Source organism: Somniosus microcephalus, chromosome 29 (genome assembly GCF_052327205.1).
Source record: "Somniosus microcephalus isolate GS21.2 chromosome 29, FLI_Smic_1.0, whole genome shotgun sequence".
NCBI lineage: Eukaryota > Metazoa > Chordata > Chondrichthyes > Squaliformes > Somniosidae > Somniosus > Somniosus microcephalus.
In genome coordinates this window covers 6965307-6990334 of record NC_141015.1, presented here as the reverse complement: position 1 = coordinate 6990334, position 25028 = coordinate 6965307, and the positions used below count along the sequence as shown (strand labels likewise).

Genomic DNA, 25028 nt, shown 5'->3' with positions numbered 1-25028 from the left:
CTGAGGGAGTGCTGCACTGTCGGAGGGGCAGTATTGAGGCAGTGCTGCATTGCTGGAGGGGCAGTACTGAGCGCGAGCCGCACTGTCGGAGGGGCAGTACCGAGGGAGCGCCGCACTGTCGGAGGGGCAGTACTGAAGGAATGCTGCACTGTCGGAGGGGCAGTACTGAAGGAGCGCCGCATTATCGGGTGGGCAGTACTGAGTGAGCGCTGCACTGTCGGAGGGGCAGTACTAAGGGAGCACTGCACTGTCGGAGGGGCAGTACTGAGGGTGCGTTGCACTTTCGGACAGTCAGTACTGAGGGAGCGCTGCAGTGTCAGAGGTGCAGTACTGAGGAAGCGCTGCACTGTCGGAGGGTCAGTATTGAGGGAGCGCTGCACTGTTGGAGGGGCAGTACTGAGGGAGCGCCGAGCTGTCGGAAGGGCAGTACTGAGGGAGCGCCGCACTGTCGGACGGGCAGTACTGAGGGAGGTCCGCACTGTCGGAGGGGCAGTACTGAGGGAGCGCTGCGCTGTCGGAGGGGCAGCACTGAGGGAATGCTGCACAGTCGGAGGGGCAGTTCTGAGGGACTGCTGCACTGTCGGAGGGGCAGTACCGAGGGAGTGCTGCACTGTCAGAGGGGCAGTACTGAGGGAGTGCTGCACTGTCGGAGGGGCAGTACTGAGGGAGAGCCGCACTGTCGGAGGGTCAATATTGAGGGAGCGCTGCACAATCGGAGGGTTAGTATTGAGGGAGCGCTGCACTGTCAGAGGGGCAGTACTGAGGGAGTGCTGCACTGTCGGAGGGGCAGTACTGAGGGAGCGCTAGACTGTCGGAGGTGCAGTACTGAGGGACCGCTGCACTGTTGGAGGGGCGGTATTGAGGGAGCGCTGCACTGTCAGAGGGGCAGTACTGAGGGAGCGCTGCACTGTCAGAGGGGCAGCACTGAGGGAGCGCTGCACTGTTGGAGGGGCAGTACTGGGGGAGAGCTGCACTGTCGGAGGGGCAGTGCTGAGGGAACGCTGCACTGTCGGAGGGGCAGTGCTGAGGGAACGCTGCACTGTCGGAGGGGCAGTGCTGAGGGAACGCTGCACTGTCGGGGGTGCAGTACTGAGTGAGCGCTGCACTGTTGGAGGGGCAGTATTGAGGGAGCGCTGCACTGTCAGAGGGGCAGTACTGAGGGAGCGCTGAACTGTTGGACGGGCAGTACTGAGGGAGCGCTGCACTGTCGGAGGGGCAGTACTGAGGGAGTGCTGCACTGTCGGAGGGGCAGTGCTGAGGGAAGGCTGCACTGTCGGAGGGGCCGTACTGAGGGAGCGCCGTACAGTCTGAGAGGCAGTACTGAGTGAGTGCAGCACTGTCGGAGGGGTCAGTACTGAGGGAGTGGCGCACTGTTGGAGGGGCAGTACTGAGTGAGCGTCGCACTGTCGGAGGGGCAGTACTGAGGGAGCGCTAGACTGTCAGAGGTGCAGTACTGAGGGAGCGCTGCCCTGTTTGAGGGGCAGTACTGAGGGAACACCGCACTGTCGGAGGGGCAGTACTGAGGGAGCGCCGCACTGTCTGAGGGGCAGTACTGAGGGAGCGCCGCACTGTCGTGGGGCAGTACTGAGGGAGAGCCGCACTGTCGGAGAGGCAGTACTGAGGGAGTGCTCCACTGTCGGAGGGGCAGTACTGAGGGTGAGCCGCACTGTCGGAGGGTCAGTACTGAGGGAGCGCTGCACTGTCGGAGGGGCACTATTGAGGGAGCGCTGCACTGTCGGAGGGGCAGTACTGAGGGAGCGCTTCACTGTCGGAGGGGCAGTACTGAGGGAGTGCTGCACTGTCGAAGGGGCAGTATTGAGGCAGTGCTGCACTGCCGGAGGGGCAGTACTGAGCGCGAGCCGCACTGTTGGAGGGGCAGTACTGAGGGAGCGCCGCACTGTCGGAGGGGCAGTACTGAAGGAATGCTGCACTGTCGGAGGGGCAGTACTGAAGGAATGCTGCACTGTCGGAGGGGCAGTACTGAGGGAGTGCTGCACTGTTGGAGGAACAGTACTGAGGGAGCGCCGCACTGTCGGAGGGGCAGTACTGAAGGAATGCTGCACTGTCGGAGGGGCAGTAATGAGGGAGTGCTGCACTGTCGGAGCGGCAGTACTGAGCGAGAGCCGCACTGTCGGAGGGGCAGTACTGAGGGAGTGCTCCACTGTCGGAGGGGCAGTACTGAGGGAGCGCTGCACTGTCGGGGGGTGCAGTACTGAGGGAGAGCCGCACTGTCGGAGGGTCAGTACTGAGGGAGCGCTGCACTGTCGGAGGGGCAGTATTGAGGGAGCGCTGCACTGTCGGAGGGGCAGTACTGAGGGAGCGCTTCACTGTCGGAGGGGCAGTACTGAGGGAGTGCTGCACTGTCGGAGGGGCAGTAGTGAGGGAGCGTTGCACTGTCGGAGGTGCAGTACTGAGGGAGTGCTGCACTGTCAGAGGGGCAGTACTGAAGGAATGCTGCACTGTCGGAGGGGCAGTACTGAAGGAATGCTGCACTGTCGGAGGGACAGTACTGAGGGAGTGCTGCACTGTCGGAGGAACAGTACTGAGGGAGTGCCGCACTGTCGGAGGGGCAGTACTGAAGGAATGCTGCACTGTCGGAGGGGCAGTACTAAGGGATTGCTGCACTGTCGGAGTGGCAGTACCGAGCGAGAGCCGCACTGTCGGAGGGGCAGTACTGAGGGAGTGCTCCACTGTCGGAGGGGCAGTACTGAGGGAGCGCTGCACTGTCGGGGGGGTGCAGTACTGAGGGAGAGCCGCACTGTCGGAGGGGCAGTACTGAGGGAGCGTTGCACTGTCGGAGGGGCAGTACTGAGGGAGTGCTGCACTGTCAGAGGGGCAGTACTGAGGGAGTGCTGCACTATCAGAGGGGCAGTGCTGAGCGAACGCTGCACTGTCGCAGGGGCAGTACTGAGTGAGCGCCGCACTGTCTGAGAGGCAGTACTGAGTGAGCGCAGCACTGTCGGAGGGTTCAGTACTGAGGGAGTGCCGCACTGTCTGAGGGGCAGTACTGAGGGAGCGCCGCACTGTCGGAGGGACAGTACTGAGGGAGCTCCGCACTGTCGGAGGGGCTGTACTGAGAGCGCTGCACTGTCGGAGGGACAGTACTGAGGGAGCTCCGCACTGTCGGAGGGGCTGTACTGAGGGAGTGCCGCACTTTCGGAGGGGCAGAACTGAGGGATCGCTGTACTGTTGGGGGTGGGGGGGCAGTACTGAGGTAGAGCCGCACTGTCAGAGGTGCAATACTGAGGGAGTGCTCCACTCTCGGAGTGGCAGTACTAAGGGAACGCTGCATTGTTGGAGGGGCAGTACTAAGGGAGTGCTGCACTGTCGGAGGGCAAGTACTGAGTGAGTGCTGCACTGTCGGAGTGTCAGTATTGAGGGAGTGCTGCACAGTCAGAGGGGCAGTACTGAGGGAGCGCCGCACTGTCGGAGGGGCAGTGGGGCAGTACTGAAGGAATGCTGCACTGTCGGAGGGGCAGCACTGAGGGAGTGCTGCACTGTCGGAGGGGCAGTATTGAGGCAGTGCTGCATTGCTGGAGGGGCAGTACTGAGCGCGAGCCGCACTGTCGGAGGGGCAGTACCGAGGGAGCGCCGCACTGTCGGAGGGGCAGTACTGAAGGAATGCTGCACTGTCGGAGGGGCAGTACTGAAGGAATGCTGCACTGTCGGAGGGGCAGTACTGAGGGAGTGCTGCACTGTCGGAGGGGCAGTACTGAGGGAGTGCTGCACTGTCGGAGGGTCAGTACTGAAGGAATGCTGCACTGTCGGAGGGGCACTCCTGAAGGAATGCTGCACTGTCGGAGGGGCAGTACTGAGGGAGCGCCGCACTGTCGGAGGGGCAGTACTGAAGGAATGCTGCACTGTCGGAGGGGCAGTAGTGAGGGAGTGCTGCACTGTCGGAGCGGCAGTACTGAGCGAGAGCCGCACTGTCGGAGGGGCAGTACTGAGGGAGTGCTCCACTGTTGGAGGGGCAGTACTGAGGGAGCGCTGCACTGTCGGGGGGTGCAGTACTGAGGGAGAGCCGCAGTGTCGGAGGGTCAGTACTGAGGGAGCGCTGCACTGTCGGAGGGGCAGTATTGAGGGAGCGCTGCACTGTCGGAGGGGCAGTAATGAGGGAGTGCTTCACTGTCGGAGGGGCAGTACTGAGGGAGTGCTGCACTGTCGGAGGTGCAGTACTGAGGGAGCGTTGCACTCTCGGAGGTGCAGTACTGAGGGAGCGCTGCACTGTCGGAGGGTCAGTATTGAGGGAGTGCTGCACTGTCAGAGGGGCAGTACTGAGGGAGTGCTGCACTGTCGCAGGGGCAGTACTGAGTGAGCGCCGCACTGTCTGAGAGGCAGTACTGAGTGAGCGCAGCACTGTCGGAGGGTTCAGTACTGAGTGAGTGCCGCACTGTCTGAGGGGCAGTACTGAGTGAGCGCCGCACTGTCTGAGGGGCAGTACTGAGGGAGCGCCGCACTGTTGGAGGGACAGTACTGAGGGAGCTCCGCACTGTCGGAGGGGCTGTACTGAGGGAGCGCTGCACTGTCGGAGGGACAGTACTGAGGGAGCTCCGCACTGTCGGAGGAGCTGTAGTGAGGGAGTGCTGCACTTTCGGAGGGGCAGAACTGAGGGATCGCTGTACTGTTGGGGGTGGGGGGGGCAGAACTGAGGTAGAGCCGCACTGTCAGATGTGCAATACTGAGGGAGTGCTCCAGTCTCGGAGTGGCAGTAGTAAGTGAACGCTGCACTGTTGGAGGGGCAGTACTAAGGGAGTGCTGCACTGTCGGAGGGCAAGTACTGAGTGAGTGCTGCACTGTCGGAGGGTCAGTATTGAGGGAGTGCTGCACTGTCAGAGGGGCAGTACTGAGGGAGCGCCGCACTGTCGGAGGGGCAGTGGGGCAGTACTGAAGGAATGCTGCACTGTCGGAGGGGCAGCACTGAGGGAGTGCTGCACTGTCGGAGGGGCAGTTTTGAGGGAGTGCTGCATTGCTGGAGGGGCAGTACTGAGCGCGAGCCGCACTGTCGGAGGGGCAGTACCGAGGGAGCGCCGCACTGTCGGAGGGGCAGTACTGAAGGAATGCTGCACTGTCGGAGGGGCAGTACTGAGGGAGTGCTGCACTGTCGGAGGGGCAGTACTGAAGGAATGCTGCACTGTCGGAGGGGCAGTACTGAGGGAGTGCTGCACTGTCGGAGGGGCAGTACTGAGGGAGTGCTGCACTGTCGGAGGGTCAGTACTGAAGGAATGCTGCACTGTCGGAGGGGCACTCCTGAAGGAATGCTGCACTGTCGGAGGGGCAGTACTGAGGGAGCGCCGCACTGTCGGAGGGGCAGTACTGAAGGAATGCTGCACTGTCGGAGGGGCAGTACTGAGGGAGCGCTGCACTGTCGGGGGGGTGCAGTACTGAGGGAGAGCCGCACTGTCGGAGGGTCAGTACTGAGGGAGTGCTGCACTGTCAGAGGGGCAGTATTGAGGGAGCGCTTCACTGACGGAGGGGCAGTACTGAGGGAGTGCTGCACTGTCGGAGGGGCAGTACTGAGGGAGCGTTGCACTGTCGGAGGGGCAGTACTGAGGGAGCGCCGCACTGTCGGAGGGGCAGTACTGAGGGAGCGCTTCACTGTCGGAGGGGCAGTACTGAGGGAGTGCTGCACTGTCGGAGGGGCAGTACTGAGGGAGCGTTGCACTGTCGGAGGGGCAGTACTGAGGGAGCGCCGCACTGTCGGAGGGGCAGTACTGAGGGAGCGCTTCACTGTCGGAGGGGCAGTACTGAGGGAGTGCTGCACTGTCGGAGGGGCAGTACTGAGGGAGCGTTGCACTGTCGGAGGTGCAGTACTGAGGGAGTGCTGCACTGTCAGAGGGGCAGTACTGAAGGAATGCTGCACTGTCGGAGGGGCAGTACTGAAGGAATGCTGCACTGTCGGAGGAACAGTACTGAGGGAGCGCCGCACTGTCGGAGGGGCAGTACTGAAGGAATGCTGCACTGTCGGAGGGGCAGTACTGAGGGATTGCTGCACTGTCGGAGTGGCTGTACCGAGCGAGAGCCGCACTGTCGGAGGGGCAGTACTGAGGGAGTGCTCCACTGTCGGAGGGGCAGTACTGAGGGAATGCTGCACTGTCGGAGGGGCAGTACTGAGGGAGCGCCGCACTGTCGGAGGGGCAGTACTGAAGGAATGCTGCACTGTCGGAGGGGCAGTAGTGAGGGAGTGCTGCACTGTCGGAGCGGCAGTACTGAGCGAGAGCCGCACTGTCGGAGGGGCAGTACTGAGGGAGTGCTCCACTGTCGGAGGGGCAGTACTGAGGGAGCGCTGCACTGTCGGGGGGTGCAGTACTGAGGGAGAGCCGCAGTGTCGGAGGGTCAGTACTGAGGGAGCGCTGCACTGTCGGAGGGGCAGTATTGAGGGAGCGCTGCACTGTCGGAGGGGCAGTAATGAGGGAGTGCTTCACTGTCGGAGGGGCAGTACTGAGGGAGTGCTGCACTGTCGGAGGTGCAGTACTGAGGGAGCGTTGCACTCTCGGAGGTGCAGTACTGAGGGAGCGCTGCACTGTCGGAGGGTCAGTATTGAGGGAGTGCTGCACTGTCAGAGGGGCAGTACTGAGGGAGTGCTGCACTGTCGCAGGGGCAGTACTGAGTGAGCGCCGCACTGTCTGAGAGGCAGTACTGAGTGAGCGCAGCACTGTCGGAGGGTTCAGTACTGAGGGAGTGCCGCACTGTCTGAGGGGCAGTACTGAGTGAGCGCCGCACTGTCTGAGGGGCAGTACTGAGGGAGCGCCGCACTGTTGGAGGGACAGTACTGAGGGAGCTCCGCACTGTCGGAGGGGCTGTACTGAGGGAGCGCTGCACTGTCGGAGGGACAGTACTGAGGGAGCTCCGCACTGTCGGAGGAGCTGTAGTGAGGGAGTGCTGCACTTTCGGAGGGGCAGAACTGAGGGATCGCTGTACTGTTGGGGGTGGGGGGGGCAGAACTGAGGTAGAGCCGCACTGTCAGATGTGCAATACTGAGGGAGTGCTCCAGTCTCGGAGTGGCAGTCGTAAGTGAACGCTGCACTGTTGGAGGGGCAGTACTAAGGGAGTGCTGCACTGTCGGAGGGCAAGTACTGAGTGAGTGCTGCACTGTCGGAGGGTCAGTATTGAGGGAGTGCTGCACTGTCAGAGGGGCAGTACTGAAGGAATGCTGCACTGTCGGAGGGGCAGCACTGAGGGGGTGCTGCACTGTCGGAGGGGCAGTATTGAGCGAGAGCCGCACTGTCGGAGGGGCAGTACTGAGGGAGCACCGCACTGTCGGAGGGGCAGTACTGAAGGAATGCTGCACTGTCGGAGGGGCAGTACTGAGGGAGTGCTGCACTGTCGGAGGGGCAGTACTGAGGGAGTTCTGCACTGTCGGAGGAACAGTACTGAGGGAGCGCCGCACTGTCGGAGGGGCAGTACTGAAGGAATGCTGCACTGTCGGAGGGGCAGTACTGAGGGAGTGCTGCACTGTCGGAGTGGCAGTACTGAGCGAGAGCCGCACTGTCGGAGGGGCAGTACTGAGGGAGTGCTCCACTGTCGGAGGGGCAGTACTGAGGGAGCGCTGCACTGTCGGGGGGGTGCAGTACTGAGGGAGAGCCGCACTGTCGGAGGGTCAGTACTGAGGGAGTGCTGCACTGTCAGAGGGGCAGTATTGAGGGAGCGCTTCACTGACGGAGGGGCAGTACTGAGGGAGTGCTGCACTGTCGGAGGGGCAGTACTGAGGGAGCGTTGCACTGTCGGAGGGGCAGTACTGAGGGAGCGCCGCACTGTCGGAGGGGCAGTACTGAGGGAGCGCTTCACTGTCGGAGGGGCAGTACTGAGGGAGTGCTGCACTGTCGGAGGGGCAGTACTGAGGGAGCGTTGCACTGTCGGAGGTGCAGTACTGAGGGAGTGCTGCACTGTCAGAGGGGCAGTACTGAAGGAATGCTGCACTGTCGGAGGGGCAGTACTGAAGGAATGCTGCACTGTCGGAGGGACAGTACTGAGGGAGTGCTGCACTGTCGGAGGAACAGTACTGAGGGAGCGCCGCACTGTCGGAGGGGCAGTACTGAAGGAATGCTGCACTGTCGGAGGGGCAGTACTGAGGGATTGCTGCACTGTCGGAGTGGCTGTACCGAGCGAGAGCCGCACTGTCGGAGGGGCAGTACTGAGGGAGTGCTCCACTGTCGGAGGGGCAGTACTGAGGGAGCGCTGCACTGTCGGGGGGGTGCAGTACTGAGGGAGAGCCGCACTGTCGGAGGGGCAGTACTGAGGGAGCGTTGCACTGTCGGAGGGGCAGTACTGAGGGAGTGCTGCACTGTCGGAGGGGCAGTACTGAGGGAGTGCTGCACTATCAGAGGGGCAGTGCTGAGCGAACGCTGCACTGTCGCAGGGGCAGTACTGAGTGAGCGCCGCACTGTCTGAGAGGCAGTACTGAGTGAGCGCAGCACTGTCGGAGGGTTCAGTACTGAGTGAGCGCCGCACTGTCTGAGGGGCAGTACTGAGTGAGCGCCGCACTGTCTGAGGGGCAGTACTGAGGGAGCGCCGCACTGTCGGAGGGACAGTACTGAGGGAGCTCCGCACTGTCGGAGGGGCTGTACTGAGAGCGCTGCACTGTCGGAGGGACAGTACTGAGGGAGCTCCGCACTGTCGGAGGGGCTGTACTGAGGGAGTGCCGCACTTTCGGAGGGGCAGAACTGAGGGATCGCTGTACTGTTGGGGGTGGGGGGGGCAGTACTGAGGTAGAGCCGCACTGTCAGAGGTGCAATACTGAGGGAGTGCTCCACTCTCGGAGTGGCAGTACTAAGGGAACGCTGCATTGTTGGAGGGGCAGTACTAAGGGAGTGCTGCACTGTCGGAGGGCAAGTACTGAGTGAGTGCTGCACTGTCGGAGTGTCAGTATTGAGGGAGTGCTGCACAGTCAGAGGGGCAGAACTGAGGGAGCGCCGCACTGTCGGAGGGGCAGTGGGGCAGTACTAAAGGAATGCTGCACTGTCGGAGGGGCAGCACTGAGGGAGTGCTGCACTGTCGGAGGGGCAGTATTGAGGCAGTGCTGCATTGCTGGAGGGGCAGTACTGAGCGCGAGCCGCACTGTCGGAGGGGCAGTACCGAGGGAGCGCCGCACTGTCGGAGGGGCAGTACTGAAGGAATGCTGCACTGTCGGAGGGGCAGTACTGAGGGAGTGCTGCACTGTCGGAGGGGCAGTACTGAAGGAATGCTGCACTGTCGGAGGGGCAGTACTGAGGGAGTGCTGCACTGTCGGAGGGGCAGTACTGAGGGAGTGCTGCACTGTCGGAGGGTCAGTACTGAAGGAATGCTGCACTGTCGGAGGGGCACTCCTGAAGGAATGCTGCACTGTCGGAGGGGCAGTACTGAGGGAGCGCCGCACTGTCGGAGGGGCAGTACTGAAGGAATGCTGCACTGTCGGAGGGGCAGTAGTGAGGGAGTGCTGCACTGTCGGAGCGGCAGTACTGAGCGAGAGCCGCACTGTCGGAGGGGCAGTACTGAGGGAGTGCTCCACTGTCGGAGGGGCAGTACTGAGGGAGCGCTGCACTGTCGGGGGGTGCAGTACTGAGGGAGAGCCGCACTGTCGGAGGGTCAGTACTGAGGGAGCGCTGCACTGTCGGAGGGGCAGTATTGAGGGAGCGCTGCACTGTCGGAGGGGCAGTAATGAGGGAGTGCTTCACTGTCGGAGGGGCAGTACTGAGGGAGTGCTGCACTGTCGGAGGGGCAGCACTGAGGGAGCGTTGCACTCTCGGAGGTGCAGTACTGAGGGAGCGCTGCACTGTCGGAGGGTCAGTATTGAGGGAGTGCTGCACTGTCAGAGGGGCAGTACTGAGGGAGTGCTGCACTGTCGCAGGGGCAGTACTGAGTGAGCGCCGCACTGTCTGAGAGGCAGTACTGAGTGAGCGCAGCACTGTCGGAGGGTTCAGTACTGAGGGTGTGCCGCACTGTCTGAGGGGCAGTACTGAGTGAGCGCCGCACTGTCTGAGCGGCAGTACTGAGGGAGCGCCGCACTGTTGGAGGGACAGTACTGAGGGAGCTCCGCACTGTCGGAGGGGCTGTACTGAGGGAGCGCTGCACTGTCGGAGGGACAGTACTGAGGGAGCTCCGCACTGTCGGAGGAGCTGTAGTGAGGGAGTGCTGCACTTTCGGAGGGGCAGAACTGAGGGATCGCTGTACTGTTGGGGGTGGGGGGGGCAGTACTGAGGTAGAGCCGCACTGTCAGATGTGCAATACTGAGGGAGTGCTCCAGTCTCGGAGTGGCAGTAGTAAGGGAACGCTGCACTGTTGGAGGGGCAGTACTAAGGGAGTGCTGCACTGTCGGAGGGCAAGTACTGAGTGAGTGCTGCACTGTCGGAGGGTCAGTATTGAGGGAGTGCTGCACTGTCAGAGGGGCAGTACTGAAGGAATGCTGCACTGTCGGAGGGGCAGCACTGAGGGGGTGCTGCACTCTCGGAGGGGCAGTATTGAGCGAGAGCCGCACTGTCGGAGGGGCAGTACTGAGGGAGCACCGCACTGTCGGAGGGGCAGTACTGAAGGAATGCTGCACTGTCGGAGGGGCAGTACTGAGGGAGTGCTGCACTGTCGGAGGGGCAGTACTGAGGGAGTTCTGCACTGTCGGAGGGGCAGTACTGAAGGAATGCTGCACTGTCGGAGGGGCAGTACTGAAGGAATGCTGCACTGTCGGAGGGACAGTACTGAGGGAGTGCTGCACTGTCGGAGGAACAGTACTGAGGGAGCGCCGCACTGTCGGAGGGGCAGTACTGAAGGAATGCTGCACTGTCGGAGGGGCAGTACTGAGGGAGTGCTGCACTGTCGGAGTGGCAGTACTGAGCGAGAGCCGCACTGTCGGAGGGGCAGTACTGAGGGAGTGCTCCACTGTCGGAGGGGCAGTACTGAGGGAGCGCTGCACTGTCGGGGGGGTGCAGTACTGAGGGAGAGCCGCACTGTCGGAGGGTCAGTACTGAGGGTGTGCTGCACTGTCGGAGGGGCAGTACTGAGGGAGCGCTTCACTGACGGACGGGCAGTACTGAGGGAGTGCTGCACTGTCGGAGGGGCAGTACTGAGGGAGCGTTGCACTGTCGGAGGGGCAGTACTGAGGGAGCGCAGCACTGTCGGAGGATTCAGTACTGAGGGAGTGCCGCACTGTCTGAGGGGCAGTACTGAGGGAGCGCCGCACTGTCGGAGGGACAGTACTGACGGAGCTCCGCACTGTCGGAGGGGCAGTACTGAGGGAGCGCTGCACTGTCGGAGGGACAGTACTGAGGGAGCTCCGCACTGTCGGAGGGGCTGTACTGAGGGAGTGCTGCACTTTCGGAGGGGCAAAACTGAGGGAGCGCTGTACTGTTGGGGGTGGGGGGGGCAGTCCTGAGGTAGAGCCGCACTGTCAGAGGTGCAATACTGAGGGAGTGCTCCACTCTCGGCGTGGCAGTACTAAGGGAACGCTGCACTGTTGGAGGGGCAGTACTAAGGGAGTGCTGCACTGTCGGAGGGCAAGTACTGAGTGAGTGCTGCACTGTCGGAGGGGCAGCACTGAGAGAGTGCTGCACTGTCGGAGGGGCAGTATTGAGGGAGTGCTGCACTGTCGGAGGGGCAGTACTGAGCGAGAGCCGCACTGTCGGAGGGCAGTACTGAGGGAGCACCACACTATCGGAGGAACAGTACTGAGGGAGCGCCACACTGTCGGAGGTGCCGTCTTTTGGATGGGATGTTAAACAGAGGCTCCGTCTGCTCTCTCAGGTGGACATAAAAGATCCCACGGCACTACTTCGAAGAAGAGCAGGGGAGTTCTCCCCCATGCCCTGGACAAAATTTATCCCTCAATCAACACCACTAAAACAGATTATCTGGTAATTATCTCGTGCTGTGTGCAAATTAGTTGCCGCGTTTCCTACATTACAACATTAACTAAACGTCAAAAGTACTTCATTGACTGTAAAGCACTTTGGGATGTTCTGAGGATGTGACAGGTGCTATATAAATGCAAGTCTTTCTTTCTCACTGATGTATTGCTATAGTTACAGGAGAGCTTTCTTCATGGGGCCAGTGTAATACTGCACACCAGGCTTTATCTGGATTTTGTGATCTTAAAGACTGTTTTTTTGTCCTCTACAGACATGCTCAGACCCCAAATCAAAGCTGCCGTACTTAACAGAGAAAAGCATGGAAGCTGCTGTCAAATGCATAACCAGGAAATTTCCAACAATTGATATACGGAGCAACAGTGTAAGTAGCCCATGTCACAGTCTAGTGCGGTGTCTGAGCTGTAATGGTAGACCATAAGATAGAGTCAGTATACAAAGAATCCCATGTCACAGTCTAGTGCGGTGTCTGAGCTGTAATGGTAGACCATTAGATAGAGTCAGTATACAAAGAATCCCATGTCACAGTCTAGTGAGGTGTCTGAGCTGTAATGGTAGACCATAAGATAGAGTCAGTATACAAAGAATCCCATGTCACAGTCTAGTGCGGTGTCTGAGCTGTAATGGTAGACCATTAGATAGAGTCAGTACAGTATACAAAGAATCAGTGTCCAGTTTTAATACATCTCAGAAGCTCGTGGGGCCCTAGTCATTTTCTGACTCAGAAAACCAGGGAAGGGCCAAGGAGGCGGCCAAAACAGCTTGTGAGGAAACAGGTTGGAGGCCAGAGGTGAGAGAAGGGTCACCTATTAAGTGACAAGTGGTTTGTATCCTGCCCAGGTTGGAAGAAATCTAGGATTGCTTGGACTTTACTGAGAGTCAGGAATTGTTGCCATGAATCTTCAGTTTAACGCAACGAAGATATAGGCATTGCAACCAATGCAACGGAATCTCAGGCACCACGTAGAACGGGCGGCCAATCCGATACTGCCTGCTTTGTACCACCGCCCGAGACCAACTTCTAGGCCATAGAGTGGAAGAGGAGTGTGCAGGATTTTGAATTAGCAACTTTAGCAGGGAAAGGTGTTGGGCAGAGTAAATGAATGAATTGAATACACAGAGCAGGACCCACAGACTGAGCAGTGTTCCTGTGTCCGTGTGTGATGAAATTCACTCTTTTTTTTATTGTTCTTGGGATGTCGTGGGCCCTCATTTATTGCCATCCCTGGTTTCACTGACACCAAGCTAGTTCGCACAGTAAACAGTGTCGATGGGAGCAGAAAGTTGCAAAGGGACATTGATCGATTCAGTGAGTGGGCTCAACTGCGGCCGATGGAGTTCACTGTGGGGAAGTGTGAGGTCATCCACTTTGGACCTAAGAAAGAGAGATCAGAGTATTCTCTAAATGGTGAGAAGCAGGAACTGCGGATGAGCCGAGAGATTTAGGGGTCCGTGTACAGCAATCACTGAAAGCTGGTGGACAGGTGCAAAAAATAGTCAAACAGGCTAACGGAATGTTGGTCTTTATCTCAGGGCTGGATTACAAAGGCGAGGAGGTTGTTACCGCTGCACAGAGCTCTGGTCAGACCCCATCTGGACACTGCGTTCAGTTCTGGGCCCCGCCCCTCAGGCAGGATATATTGGCCTCGGAGGGGGAGCTGCGCAGATTCACCGGAATGATCCCGGGGCTAAAAGGGTTAAATTACGAGGACAGGTTCCATAGACTGGGCTTGTATTCCCTCGAGTTTAGAAGAATAAGGGGTGATCTAATCGAGGTGTTTAAGATGATTAAAGGATTCGATAGGGTCGAGAGAGAGAAACTATTTCCTCTGGTGGGGGGAGTCCAGAACAAGGGGGCAGAACCTTAAAACTAGAGCCAGGCCGTTCAGGGGTGATGTCAGGAAACACTTCACACAGAGGGGAGTGGAAATCTGGAACTCTCTCCCCCGAAAAGCTGTTGAGGCTGGGACATTTGGAGCTTTGAAGACCAAGAAGGATAGATTCTTGTTGGTAAAGGTATCAAGGGAAATGGAGCAAAGGTGGGTCGATGGAGTTGAGGTGTGCCAGAATAGGCTCAAGGGGCTGAATGGCCTCCTCCTGTTCCTAACGTTCCTAAGGTGAGCTTTCTTCTTGAACCATGTGGTGGAGAAGCTCCCCCAGTGCTGTTAGATAGAAAGTTCTAGGATTTTAACTCCGCGATGATGGTGATGTATGTCCAAGTCAGGATGGTGTGCGACTTGGAGGTGATGGCATTCCCATGATATTGCTGCTCTTGTCGTTCTTGGTGGTAGAGGTCACTGGGATGGGAGGTGCTGTCGAAGTATTTGTGGGGGGGTGCGGGGGTGTTAAAGACAGGTTGCTAGTCGTGAGCATCGAAGTCAAACTATTTAAGTCATACCTAGATCCTTATGTAAATGCCGATTGATTTAGTAATTTTTATTCCAGGATCCTCCGCCTTTTCTCCTCTTCATATTGACGTTTTCTATTGACACATGCCAATGTTTTCCGATTCTCAGCATGGTAAAGCTTTCATTGGATCCTGGTGAAGTTTGGCACTGAGAGAGGAAGAAAGCATAACTGACAATGAGACAACTAAAACTGTGCTCCCCTCGGTTACTCCAGTCCACACATGTCTCAGAACTATTGCTGGATATATGTGTGGAAACCAGAGTGGGCCCCTATCACTCCATAACTCCATACACAAAAGGTTCCCCATCCTCCCCCATCATCTTTTCCCCACCCTCCCTCATCTTTGCTCCCCATCTTCTCCCTCCTGATCCCTATCTCACTTTGCCTCTCCTCCTCCCCCAATCCCCCCTCTGCTCCCGTTCCCCATCTCACTTCTCCTCCTCTCCAGACACCCCTCCCCTCCTCTCCCCTCCCCTCCCCTCCCCACTGCAAGGGCCCAGCGGCCTGGTGATGGACACTCCCGCTCTCTCATACATCATCTGAACTGTTGTTGTTGTCTGTAACAGTATGAGCAAAGTATACCAGGCCTCATCAGAGTCTGTCTGCATAATAAGAGTGAGCTTTGGTTGTGCGGTGCTTTGGGAAGTCCTGGGAATGTGATAGACCCTATTTAAGGGTAAGCTCTTTCTTTTCTCACATCACTCAATCACATTTACTTGTCCCCACTTCATAGTTACTTGCACCTGAACCTTGGTTTCTGGCCTTTAAATCACAGCCATTAAATCTCTCAATGTTCGATATCAAAATTCTTCTGAGTGCTTCAGGCCATCGGTCGCAGCCTCGCTGAAACCTCATAAGAACATAAGAAATAGGAGCAGGAATAGGCCACTTGGCCCCTCGAGCCTGCTCCGCCATTCAATACGATCATGGTTGATCTTGGGCTCAAAGCCACTTCCCAGCCCGCTCCCCATAACCCTTCACTCCCTTATCTTGCAAAAATCTGTCTATCTCCACCTTAAATTAATGACCCAGCCTCCACGGCTCTCCGGGGCAGAGAATTCCACAGATTTACGACCCTCTGAGAAGAAATTCCTCCTCATCTCAGTTCTAAAAGGGCGACACTTTATTCTAAAACTGTGCCCCCGAGTTCTAGATTTCCCCATGAGGGGAAACATCCTCTCTGCATCTACCTTGTCGAGCCCCCTCAGTATCATATATGTTGCAATAAGATCACCTCTCATTCTTCTAAACTCCAATGAGTAGAGGCCCAGCCTGCTCAACCTTTCCTCATAAGTCAACCCCCTCATCTCTGGAATTAACCTAGTGAATCGTCTCTGAACTGCCTCCAATGCAAGTATATCCTTCCTTAAATAAGGAGACCAAAACTGTACGCAGTACTCAAGGTGTGGTCTCACCAATACCATGTACAGTTGTAGCAGGACTTCCCTGCTTTTATACTACACCCCCTTTGAAATAAAGGCCAACATTCCATTTGCCTTTTTGATTACTTGCTGTACCTGCATGCTAACTTTTTGTGTTTTATGCACAAGGACCCCCAGGTCCCTCTGAACTGTAGCATTTTGTAATCTCTCTCCATTTAAATAATAATTTGGTTTTTTTATTTTTCCTGCCAAAGTGTATAACCTTGCACTTTCCCACATTATACTCCATCTGCCAAATGTTTGCCCACTCACCTAGCCTGTCTATATCCCTTTGGAGATTGTCCTCTGCACAACTTGCTTTCCCACTCATCTTTGTATCATCCGCAAACTTGGCTACATTACACTCGGTCCCTTCATCCAAGTCATTAATGTAGATTGTAAATAGTTGAGACCCCAGCACCGATCCCTGTGGCACCCCACTCGTTATTGTTTGCCAATCTGAAAATGACCCATTTATCCCGACCCTCTGCTTTCTGTTAGTTAGCCAATTCTCTATCCATGCTAATATATTACCCCCAACTCCGTGAGCTCTTATCTTATACAGTAACCTTTTATGTGGCACCTTATTGAATGCCTTCTGGAAATATAAATACACCACATCCACTGGCTCACCCTTATCCACCCTACTCGTTACATCCTCAAAGAACAACAGCAAGTTTGTTAAACATGATTTCCCTTTCATAAAACCATGCTGACTCTGCTTAACTGCATTATGATTTTCCAAATGCCCTGCTACTGCTTCCTTAATGAAGGACTCCAGCATTTTCCCAACAACAGATGTTAGGCTAACTGGTCTATAGTTTCCTGCTTTCTGTCTCCCTCCTTTCTTAAATAGGGGTGTTACATTAGCGGTTTTCCAATCTGCTGGGACCTCTCCAGAGTCCAGGGAATTTTGGTATATTGCAACCAATGCATCCACTCTCTCTGCAGCCACTTCTTTTAAGACCCTGGGATGCAGGCCATCTGGTCCAGGGGACTTGTCATCTTTTAGTCCCATTATTTTACCGAGTACTATTTCCTTAGTGATAGTGATTGTCTTTAGATCCCCCCTCCCTGTGGCCCCTTGATTATCCATTATTGGGATGTTGTTAGTGTCTTCTACCATGAAGACAGATACAAAATATTTGTTCAGAGTCTCTGCCATTTCCCCAGTCTCATCCTCTAAGGGACCAACATTTACTTTAGCTACCCTCTTCCTTTTTATATACCTGTAGAAGCTCTTACTATCTGTTTTAATGTTTCTTGCCAGTTTACTCTCATAATTCATCTTCTCTCTCTATTATTTTTTTAGTCATCCTTTGCTGGTTTTTAAAAATTTCCCAATCTTGGCAACATTGTATGCCTTCATATTTTATTTGATACCATCCTTTACTTCCTTAGTTAGCCACGGATGGTGCTCCCTTCTCTTAAAATCTTTCTTTCTCACTGGAATATATTTTTGTTGAGAGTTATGAAATATCTTCTTAAATGTCCGCCACTGCATTTCAACTGTCTTACCCTTTAATTTATTTTTCCAGTCCACTTTAGCCAGTTCTGCCCTCATGCCATTGTAATTGTCTTTGTTTAAGATCAGGACACTGGTTTGAGATACAATTTTCTCACCCACCAACTGAATTTGAAATTCAACCATGTTACGATCACTCTTTCCTAGAGGATCCTTTACTGTGAGATCATTTATTAATTCTGTCTCATTACACAGTACCAGATCCAAGATAGCCTGCTCCCTGGTTGGTTCCATTACATACTGTTCTAGGAAACCATCCCGGATGCACTCTATGAACACCTCCTCAAGGCTACCATGGCCAATTTGATTTGTCCAATCAATATGGAGATTAAAATCACCCATGATTATTACTGTACCTTTTTTACAGGTCTCCATTATTTGTTGATTTATACTCTGTCCAACAGTATTGCTACTGTTCGGGGGCCTGTAGACTACGCCCACCAGAGACTTTTTCCCTTTATTATTTTTTATCTCCACCCAAACCGATTCTACATCTTGATCTTCTGATCCAATATCACTTCTCACCACTGCACTGAGCCCATCCTTTACCAACAAAGCCACCCCACCTCCCTTTTTCCTTTCTGTCTATCCTTCCGAATTGTCAAATACCCTGGAATATTCAGTTCCCAGCCCTGGTCACCTTGCAACCACGTCTCTGTAATGGCGATCAGATCATACCCATTTGTATCTATTTGTGCTGTCAACTCATCTATTTTGTTATGAATGCTGCGTACATTCAGATACAGAGCTTTTAACTTTGTCTTTTTACCATTCCTCCTTGTTTTGGCCCCATTTTCTGTTGCACTCTTATTTTTAAACATTCTGGGTGAGAAATTCAGTATCGCCACGTTTGGGGCGTAATACTCGAGCGGGCGTGAAATTTAGCGTTCGGCGCAAATTATCGCCACCTACTGCTAAATTGACCTGCTTTGCCCCAGGAGGTGCTTGGAGCGCTAAAACAGGCGCTACACGACTGTCTTAGGGCGCTAAGCCGGAGAAGCGAGGCGCTACCACCGAGGGCGGGCGCAGCGCAGGTGCGGCCAGTTAGCGATTGCACGCAGACACGCTGGCGCCAGTCAGCTCTTAAAGGGGAGGTTCGATCTTGGATTGCAGCCACACCTTGCGCATTGGAGCCCTGATTCTCGGCCTGGACTGACCTGCTGCCACATTCTAGCGCCTAGGACCATGGAGTGGGCCAGGGAGCGAGCGCAGCAGTTCAGTGAGGGGGCCCTGCAGGTTCTGGTTGGTGCGGTGGAGCGCAGGCAATCTATCCTGTTTCCTGACAGTGGCAGGAGGCCGCTGCCCAACGACTATCGCAAAGCTTGGAGGGAGGTGGCTCACAGAGTGACCTCCAGCAGCATGGTGCCTAGGACCCCTGTGCAATGCAGGAAGAAGTTCAACGACCTCACTCGGGTCGTCAGGGTGAGTACCCTTTTCAGTATCCTCTTCATCCCTGCATGGCCACCTCACTTTATGGCCAAAGGGTCCTGAAAGCCCCAATGCCCAGCCCTCATCCAACACCTATGGGCCTTTCATGAAACTCACATGCACATTCAGCACTTTACACACTGTAAGGGCTAATCGACCATGGGAGGCAGTGCAGCCAAGATCAGGGCTTCACACTGTAAGGGCTATTCGACCATGGAAGGCAGTGCAGCCAAGATCAGGGCTTCACACTGTACTCAGAGTCCGTCCTTTCTCTTGCAGGGCAAGCTGGCCCATAACAGGAGGCAGCAGCAACGGACCGGGGGAGGCCGGCCTCACCTTCAAGACCTCAGCGATCTGGAGCAGCGAGTCCAGCGGATTATGGCAGGCTGGATGATTGGCCCCGTCGCCACTGGAGATGCCGACCCCGTTCTGGACAGCAATGGTAAGGTCATCACCATTTTGACCTCTCTCCTTCCACTTGTGCCTCACACCAGCATCCTTTGCCACTATTGAACCAATGCAGTGCATTGCAGCACTCATGCCTCCCTCGCTGCCGCCCTGTCCTCATGCTAAAGCAACTCTTGTACCTCCCTGCTTTCAGATGCTGATTCGCCAGGTGAGGAGGCGGGCCCTCAAGCTGCCACTGTGAGTGACTCTGAAGGCAGGAAGAGGAAGCCGGACCATCAGTGCCACCCTCAGCCGAGGCAGCCCATGGCCATAATGGGGACACGTCTTCCCTGGAGGGGAGCAGGGGGGAATGGTCTGAGGAGGGTGAAGCTCCAGGGCCCAGCGGGCTGCAGCAACGCGGGGGGGGGGGGGGCGGTAGGGAAGCTCGGCGGCCTTCTCCCCGGAGGGAGAGTCTGGCCTCGAGTCCTGCTACAGTGAGCGCAGAAGAGGTGCGGCTCCTCACTGAAATGGGCGCCCCGGCGGAGCAGAGGCACACTGAGCTCATGGCTGCAGTGGCAAGGATGCCCGAATCCATTGAGTCACTGGCAAGGAGTGTCCAGGACTTCGGCGCAGCACTGGCAAGGAGTCTGCAGGACTTCGGCGCAGCACAGGCAAGGATTTTCCAGGACTTCGGCGCAGCACAGGCAAGGAGTCTGCAGGACTTGGCGCAGCACAGGTGGCTTCCACGCAAGTGCTTCGTGGTGCAATGCAGTCAGTGGCTGGTCTGATGCAGACGCAGATTGAGGCCACACGAGCACTGACTGCTGCCACCCTCGCTGGATTGGGCACGAATCACCGGGGCCCTCGCCGCGCCGCAGCAGGCCAGCAGTCTGTGCTTCAGCAGATTGCTCCGCATGCTGCAGTGCTGCCCCATGCGAGTGCCAGTGTGTCGTCCGACCAGGGAGTGGCTGTCCTCTGTCAGGATGGCAGCATTCCTGCTGCCAACACTGTCACTTCGCCACTGCAGCTGCCACCACCTGTAGGACAGACTGGTGCCGCCCATGCAGAGTTGGAGCAGTCAGCAGCCGGGCCCTCCAGGCCCAGACCGTCCCTCAAGGGCATCTGCAGTCTCAGTTTCTGACACTCAGCAGCCTCCCCCCAGCCTTGCTGCAGCTACTGGGGTCCCATTGCGGAGGAGCTGCAGGGTGGGAAGGGGCCAATCTCGCAAGCGAAGCAGATCACCCTCGAAGGGCAAAAAGTAGGAGGTGTGGCAAAATGCTGTTAATTTTTTTATTGAAGGCCGAGGATCGTGGTCATTTTTTGGTTACTCTTTTGTTCATTGTCTCCAGGTTGTGAGAGCCAGTTATGTGTCTGACTGCTTTTTGGGGGGTTTCTCTCTGTTACTTTGTCATGCGGGAAGGGTACACAGTTTGTTAAATAAAGAAGTGTCTTTATTCAGAATGTGCATGTTTGCTCTTTGAACTATTTGTTGCCTTGACCGGCTCAGGGGTTGCGGAATGGTTCCATTCATGTTCTTTCAATGGCACAAGCCATTCCCTCAGAGGGGGCCTAGAACCGACTTGCAATAAGCCGCTGACGGACAGCCCTTGCACTTTGTGCCTCCCTCCCGTCTTGGTGCTCCTCCTCCTCCTCCTCCTCCTCCTCCTCCTCTGCTGGTGCTCCAATGTCTGCTGGCAGTGGCTGAGTCCTGAGGATTGCCAGGTTATGCAGCATGCAGCACACTACAACGAAATGGGAGACTCGCTCAGGTGAGTACTGAAGGGCTCCCCCGGAATGGTCCAGACAGCGGAACCATTGCTTGAGCACGCCGATTGTGTGCTCAATGATGTTCCTGGTCGCTTGATGGCTCTCATTGTATTGTTCTTCAGCAGGGGTGCTGGGCGCATGGAACGGGGTCATCAGCCAGGTGCACAGAGGATAGCCCTTGTCCCCAAGAAGCCAGCCTCCTGGGTGAGCTGGGGCTTCGAAAAGGTCTGCCACAGAAGTCTGGCGCAGGATGAAGGCGTCGTGGCTGCTGCTGGCTGGAAAGTGGGCATTGACAGCGAGTACCAGCTGTCTGTGGTCACACACCAACTGGACGTTCAACGAATGGAACCCCTTCCAGTTGCGGTAATCCTCGGCATTCTCTTGTGGCGCCTGCAAAGCCACATGCGTGCAGTCAATGGCGCCCTGGACCACGGGGATGCCTGCTATTCTTGCAAATCCCAATGCACGCTCTTGCTGCTTGTCCAGGGTCATGGGAAAGGAGATGTACTGACGTCTCCTCGTGACTTGACGGATGCAGCAATGCACCGCGAACTGGGAGATATTGGCAATGTCCCCAGTAGCGGATTGGAAGGAGCCGGTGGCATAGAAGTTGAGAGCCACTGTCACCTTCGCTGCCACCGACAGAGACGTCCTGCTCCTCAGTTGAAGCTGCAGATCTCTCTGAAGCAGGTGGCAGAGCTCAGTGACCACCTCCCTGCTGAATCGCAGCCTCTGAAAACACTGCTCCTCAGACATGTTGAGGTATGAGAACTGTTGGCGGAAAACCCTGGGACGGTAAGGTCTCGTGTGCCGCCGCCTGTTGGCCCTCCTCCGTCTGGCCATGATTGGCACTCACTCTCGGCATCTCTGTGCCCTCTCAATGTAATGGAGAAGCCCGATGTTTCCACCCATTGCAACCCCCATAGTATGTGGCCACTCAAGGTTATGCCGGTGAAAAAGCAAACCAACTACAAAGTCCTGGGCAGAAGCCAGAAGTACCTGTGCGAGCGCTGACTCAATGCAGAAAGCTCTCTCCCTTTGTTTCTCTGCAAATCTCTCTCTCTCACAGAAGGAGTGGTCCAAAAATGGCTACCACAAAGAAGCCAGGAAGAGCCCCCTTTAAATAACGCCCCCCCCCCCCAGCCCCACAGCGACTGGGAACCGTTCCAGTCAACCAGTCGTTAGGAGCGCCAGGCGGAAAGGAGGGGGGCGCCACTGAATTTCCGGTTCGGGGCGCCCCAAGGGCGTTGCACCATGAAATGACGTCAGGAGCTGCGCGCGCAGCTGAGCGGGCGTTGCGGGTTTGCGCCGCCGCTAAATGTCCGCTCAATTTCACGAGAGGCACAGGTCTCGCCACGCCCGGGCGCTAGCTGGCTCGCGCCCCACTTATCGCCCTCTTAAGGCGCTAACGGGTGGCGCAAACAACTGAATTTCTCCCCCTCTGTCCCTTCCTTTCACACTCTGGTTATTATTTCCCCCACCTCTATGTTGCTGAGATACCTGGAGCTGAAACATCCATTTCCCTTGTTAGTCTAGACAGCTGTGACTCGGTTTAATATCCCCTTCATTCCCTCACAGAGCAACCTCAGCAACATCCAGAAGGAGAAGTCTGAAGTCCTGAAGAATCTGACCAATTACTACCAATCCTTTGTGGATGTCATGGACTTCCGGGTAAGGCTGCAGCTTAATATCGATGCTAAGCTTCCATTTACCACAGGCTCAGCATATTTACTTGTCTATAGGGTTTGGCTGCACAGATAGAGATTTAAAATATGCTAAATGAGGACAAGGAAATTAAAAAACATTGGCATCAAGAGCATTGAATTGGTCAGCACAACTTTGCAACATGCTGGGGTGGGGAGGGTGGGGTTTGTGGAATGTCACTGTCTCTCCAGAGGACTGGGGTGGGACGGTGGGGGGATTAAACTAACGGGAGGAGGAGGCTTCATGAATATCCCCATCCTCAATGATGGTGAAGCCCAGCACGTGAATGCAAATGACAAGGCTGAAGTGTTTGCAACCAGCTTCAGTCAGAAGTGCCGAGTGGATGATCCATATCGGCCTCCTCCTGAGGTCCCCACCATCACAGAAGCCAGTCTTCAGCCAATTCGATTACTCCACGCGATATCAAGAAATGGTTGAGCGCACTAGATACAGCAAAGGCTGTGGGCCCCGACAACATCCCAGCTATCGTGCTGAAGACTTGTGCTCCAGAACTAGCCCCGCCTCTAGCCAAGCTGTTCCAGTACAGCTACAACACTGGCATCTACCCGACAATGTGGAAAACTGCCCAGGTATGTCCTGTCCACAAAAAGCAGGACAAATCCAACCCGGCCAATTACCGCCCCATCAGTCTACTCTCAATCATCAGCAAAGTGATGGAAGGTGTCATCGACAGTGCTATCAAGCGGCACTTACTCACCAATAACTTGCTCACTGATGCCCAGTTTGGGTTCTGCCAAGACCACTCGACTCCAGACCTCATTACAGTCTTGGTCCAAACATGGACAAAAGAACTGAATTCCAGAGGTGGGGTGAGAGTGACTGCCCTTGACATCAAGGCAGCATTTGACTGAGTGTGGCATCAAGGAGCCCGACTAAAACTGAAGTCAATGGGAATCAGGCGGAATACGCTCAACTGGCTGGAGTCATGCCTAATACAAAGGAAGATGGTTGTGGTTGTTGGAGGCCAATCATCTCAGCCCCAGGACATTGCTGCAGGAGTTCCTCAGGGCAGTGTCTTAGGTCCAGCCATCTTCAGCTGCTTCATCAATGACCTTCCCTCCATCATAAGGTCAGAAGTGGGGATGTTCGCTGATGACTGCACAATATACAGTTTCATTCGCAGTTCCTCAGATAATGAAGCAATTTATGCCTGCATGGAGCAAGACCTGGATGACATGCAGTCTTGGGCTGATAAGTGGCAAGTAACATTCGCGCCACGTAAGTGTCAGGCCATGACTACCTCCAACAAGAGAGAGTCTAACCACTGCCCCTTGGCATTCAACGGTATTACCATCACCGAATCCCCCACTATCAACGTCCTGGGGGTCACCATTGACCAGAAACTTAACTGGACCAGCCACATAAATACTGTGGCAACAAGAGCAGGTCAGAGGCTGGGTATTCTGCGGCGAGTGTCTCACCTCCTGACTCCCCAAAGCCTTTCCACCATCTACAAGGCACAAGTCAGAAGTGTGATGGAATACCCTCCACTTGCCTGGATGAGTGCAGCTCCAACAACACTCAAGAAGCTCGACACCATCCAAGACAAAGCAGCCCGCTTGATTGGCACCCCATCCACCGCCTTAAACATTCACTCCCTCCACCACCGGCGCACCGTGGCTGCAGTGTGTACCATCTACAAGATGCACTGCAGCAACTCGCCAAGGCTTCTTCGGCAGCACCTCCCAAACCCGCAACCTCTTCCACCTAGAAGGACAAGGGCAGCAGGCGGATGGGAACACCACCACCTCCAAGTTCCCCTCCAAGTTATACACCAGCTCGACTTGGAAATATATCGCCGATCCTTCGTCGTCACTGGGTCAAAATCCTGGAACTCCCTCCCTAACAGCACTGTGGGAGTACCTTTACCACACGGACTGCAGCGGTTCAAGAAGGCGACTCACCACCACCTTCTCAAGGGCAACTAGGGATGGGCAATAAATGCTGGCCTTGCCAGCGATGCCCACATCCCGTGAATTAATTTTAAAAAATTGCTAATACGGGTGAAATTACTAAAACCCGACAATGTCAATAATTACTACTACAGGCGTAATTACAAATGCTGGGTGAAATTACTAATAGAGGATGAAATGACTAAATGAGGACGAAATATTGAAGGGTATGAGGATTGAGAAGGAGAGTGGGATTAGACTGGGTGGGATATTAAAGGGTATGGGGAGTGAGGGGGAGAGTGGGATTAGACTGGGTGGGATATTAAAGGGTATGGGGAGTGAGGGGGAGAGTGGGATTAGACTGGGTGGGATATTAAAGGATATGGGGAGTGAGGGGGAGAGTGGGATTAGACTGGGTGGGATATTAAAGGATATGGGGAGTGAGGGGGAGAGTGGGATTAGACTGGGTGGGATATTAAAGGGTATGGGGAGTGAGGGGGAGTGGGATTAGACTGGGTGGGATATTAATGGGTATGGGGAGTGAGGGGGAGAGTGGGATTAGACTGGGTGGGATATTAAAGGGTACGGGTAGTGAGGGGGAGTGGGATTAGACTGGGTGGGATATTAAAGGGTACGGGTAGTGAGG

At 55.8% G+C, this 25028-nt stretch overlaps 1 protein-coding gene across 1 annotated transcript in view; it reads left to right on the top strand.

The window, feature by feature from the left end:
* The window catches only part of LOC147098445 (nck-associated protein 1-like), a 211110-nt gene that overhangs the window by 31295 nt on the left and 154787 nt on the right, over positions 1-25028 (top strand). The window contains exons 2-3 of the mRNA XM_085970119.1: positions 12082-12192; positions 22344-22436. Of these exons, the coding sequence (XP_085826245.1) occupies positions 12082-12192; positions 22344-22436 (204 nt within the window). The remainder of the gene's footprint in view (positions 1-12081; positions 12193-22343; positions 22437-25028) is intronic.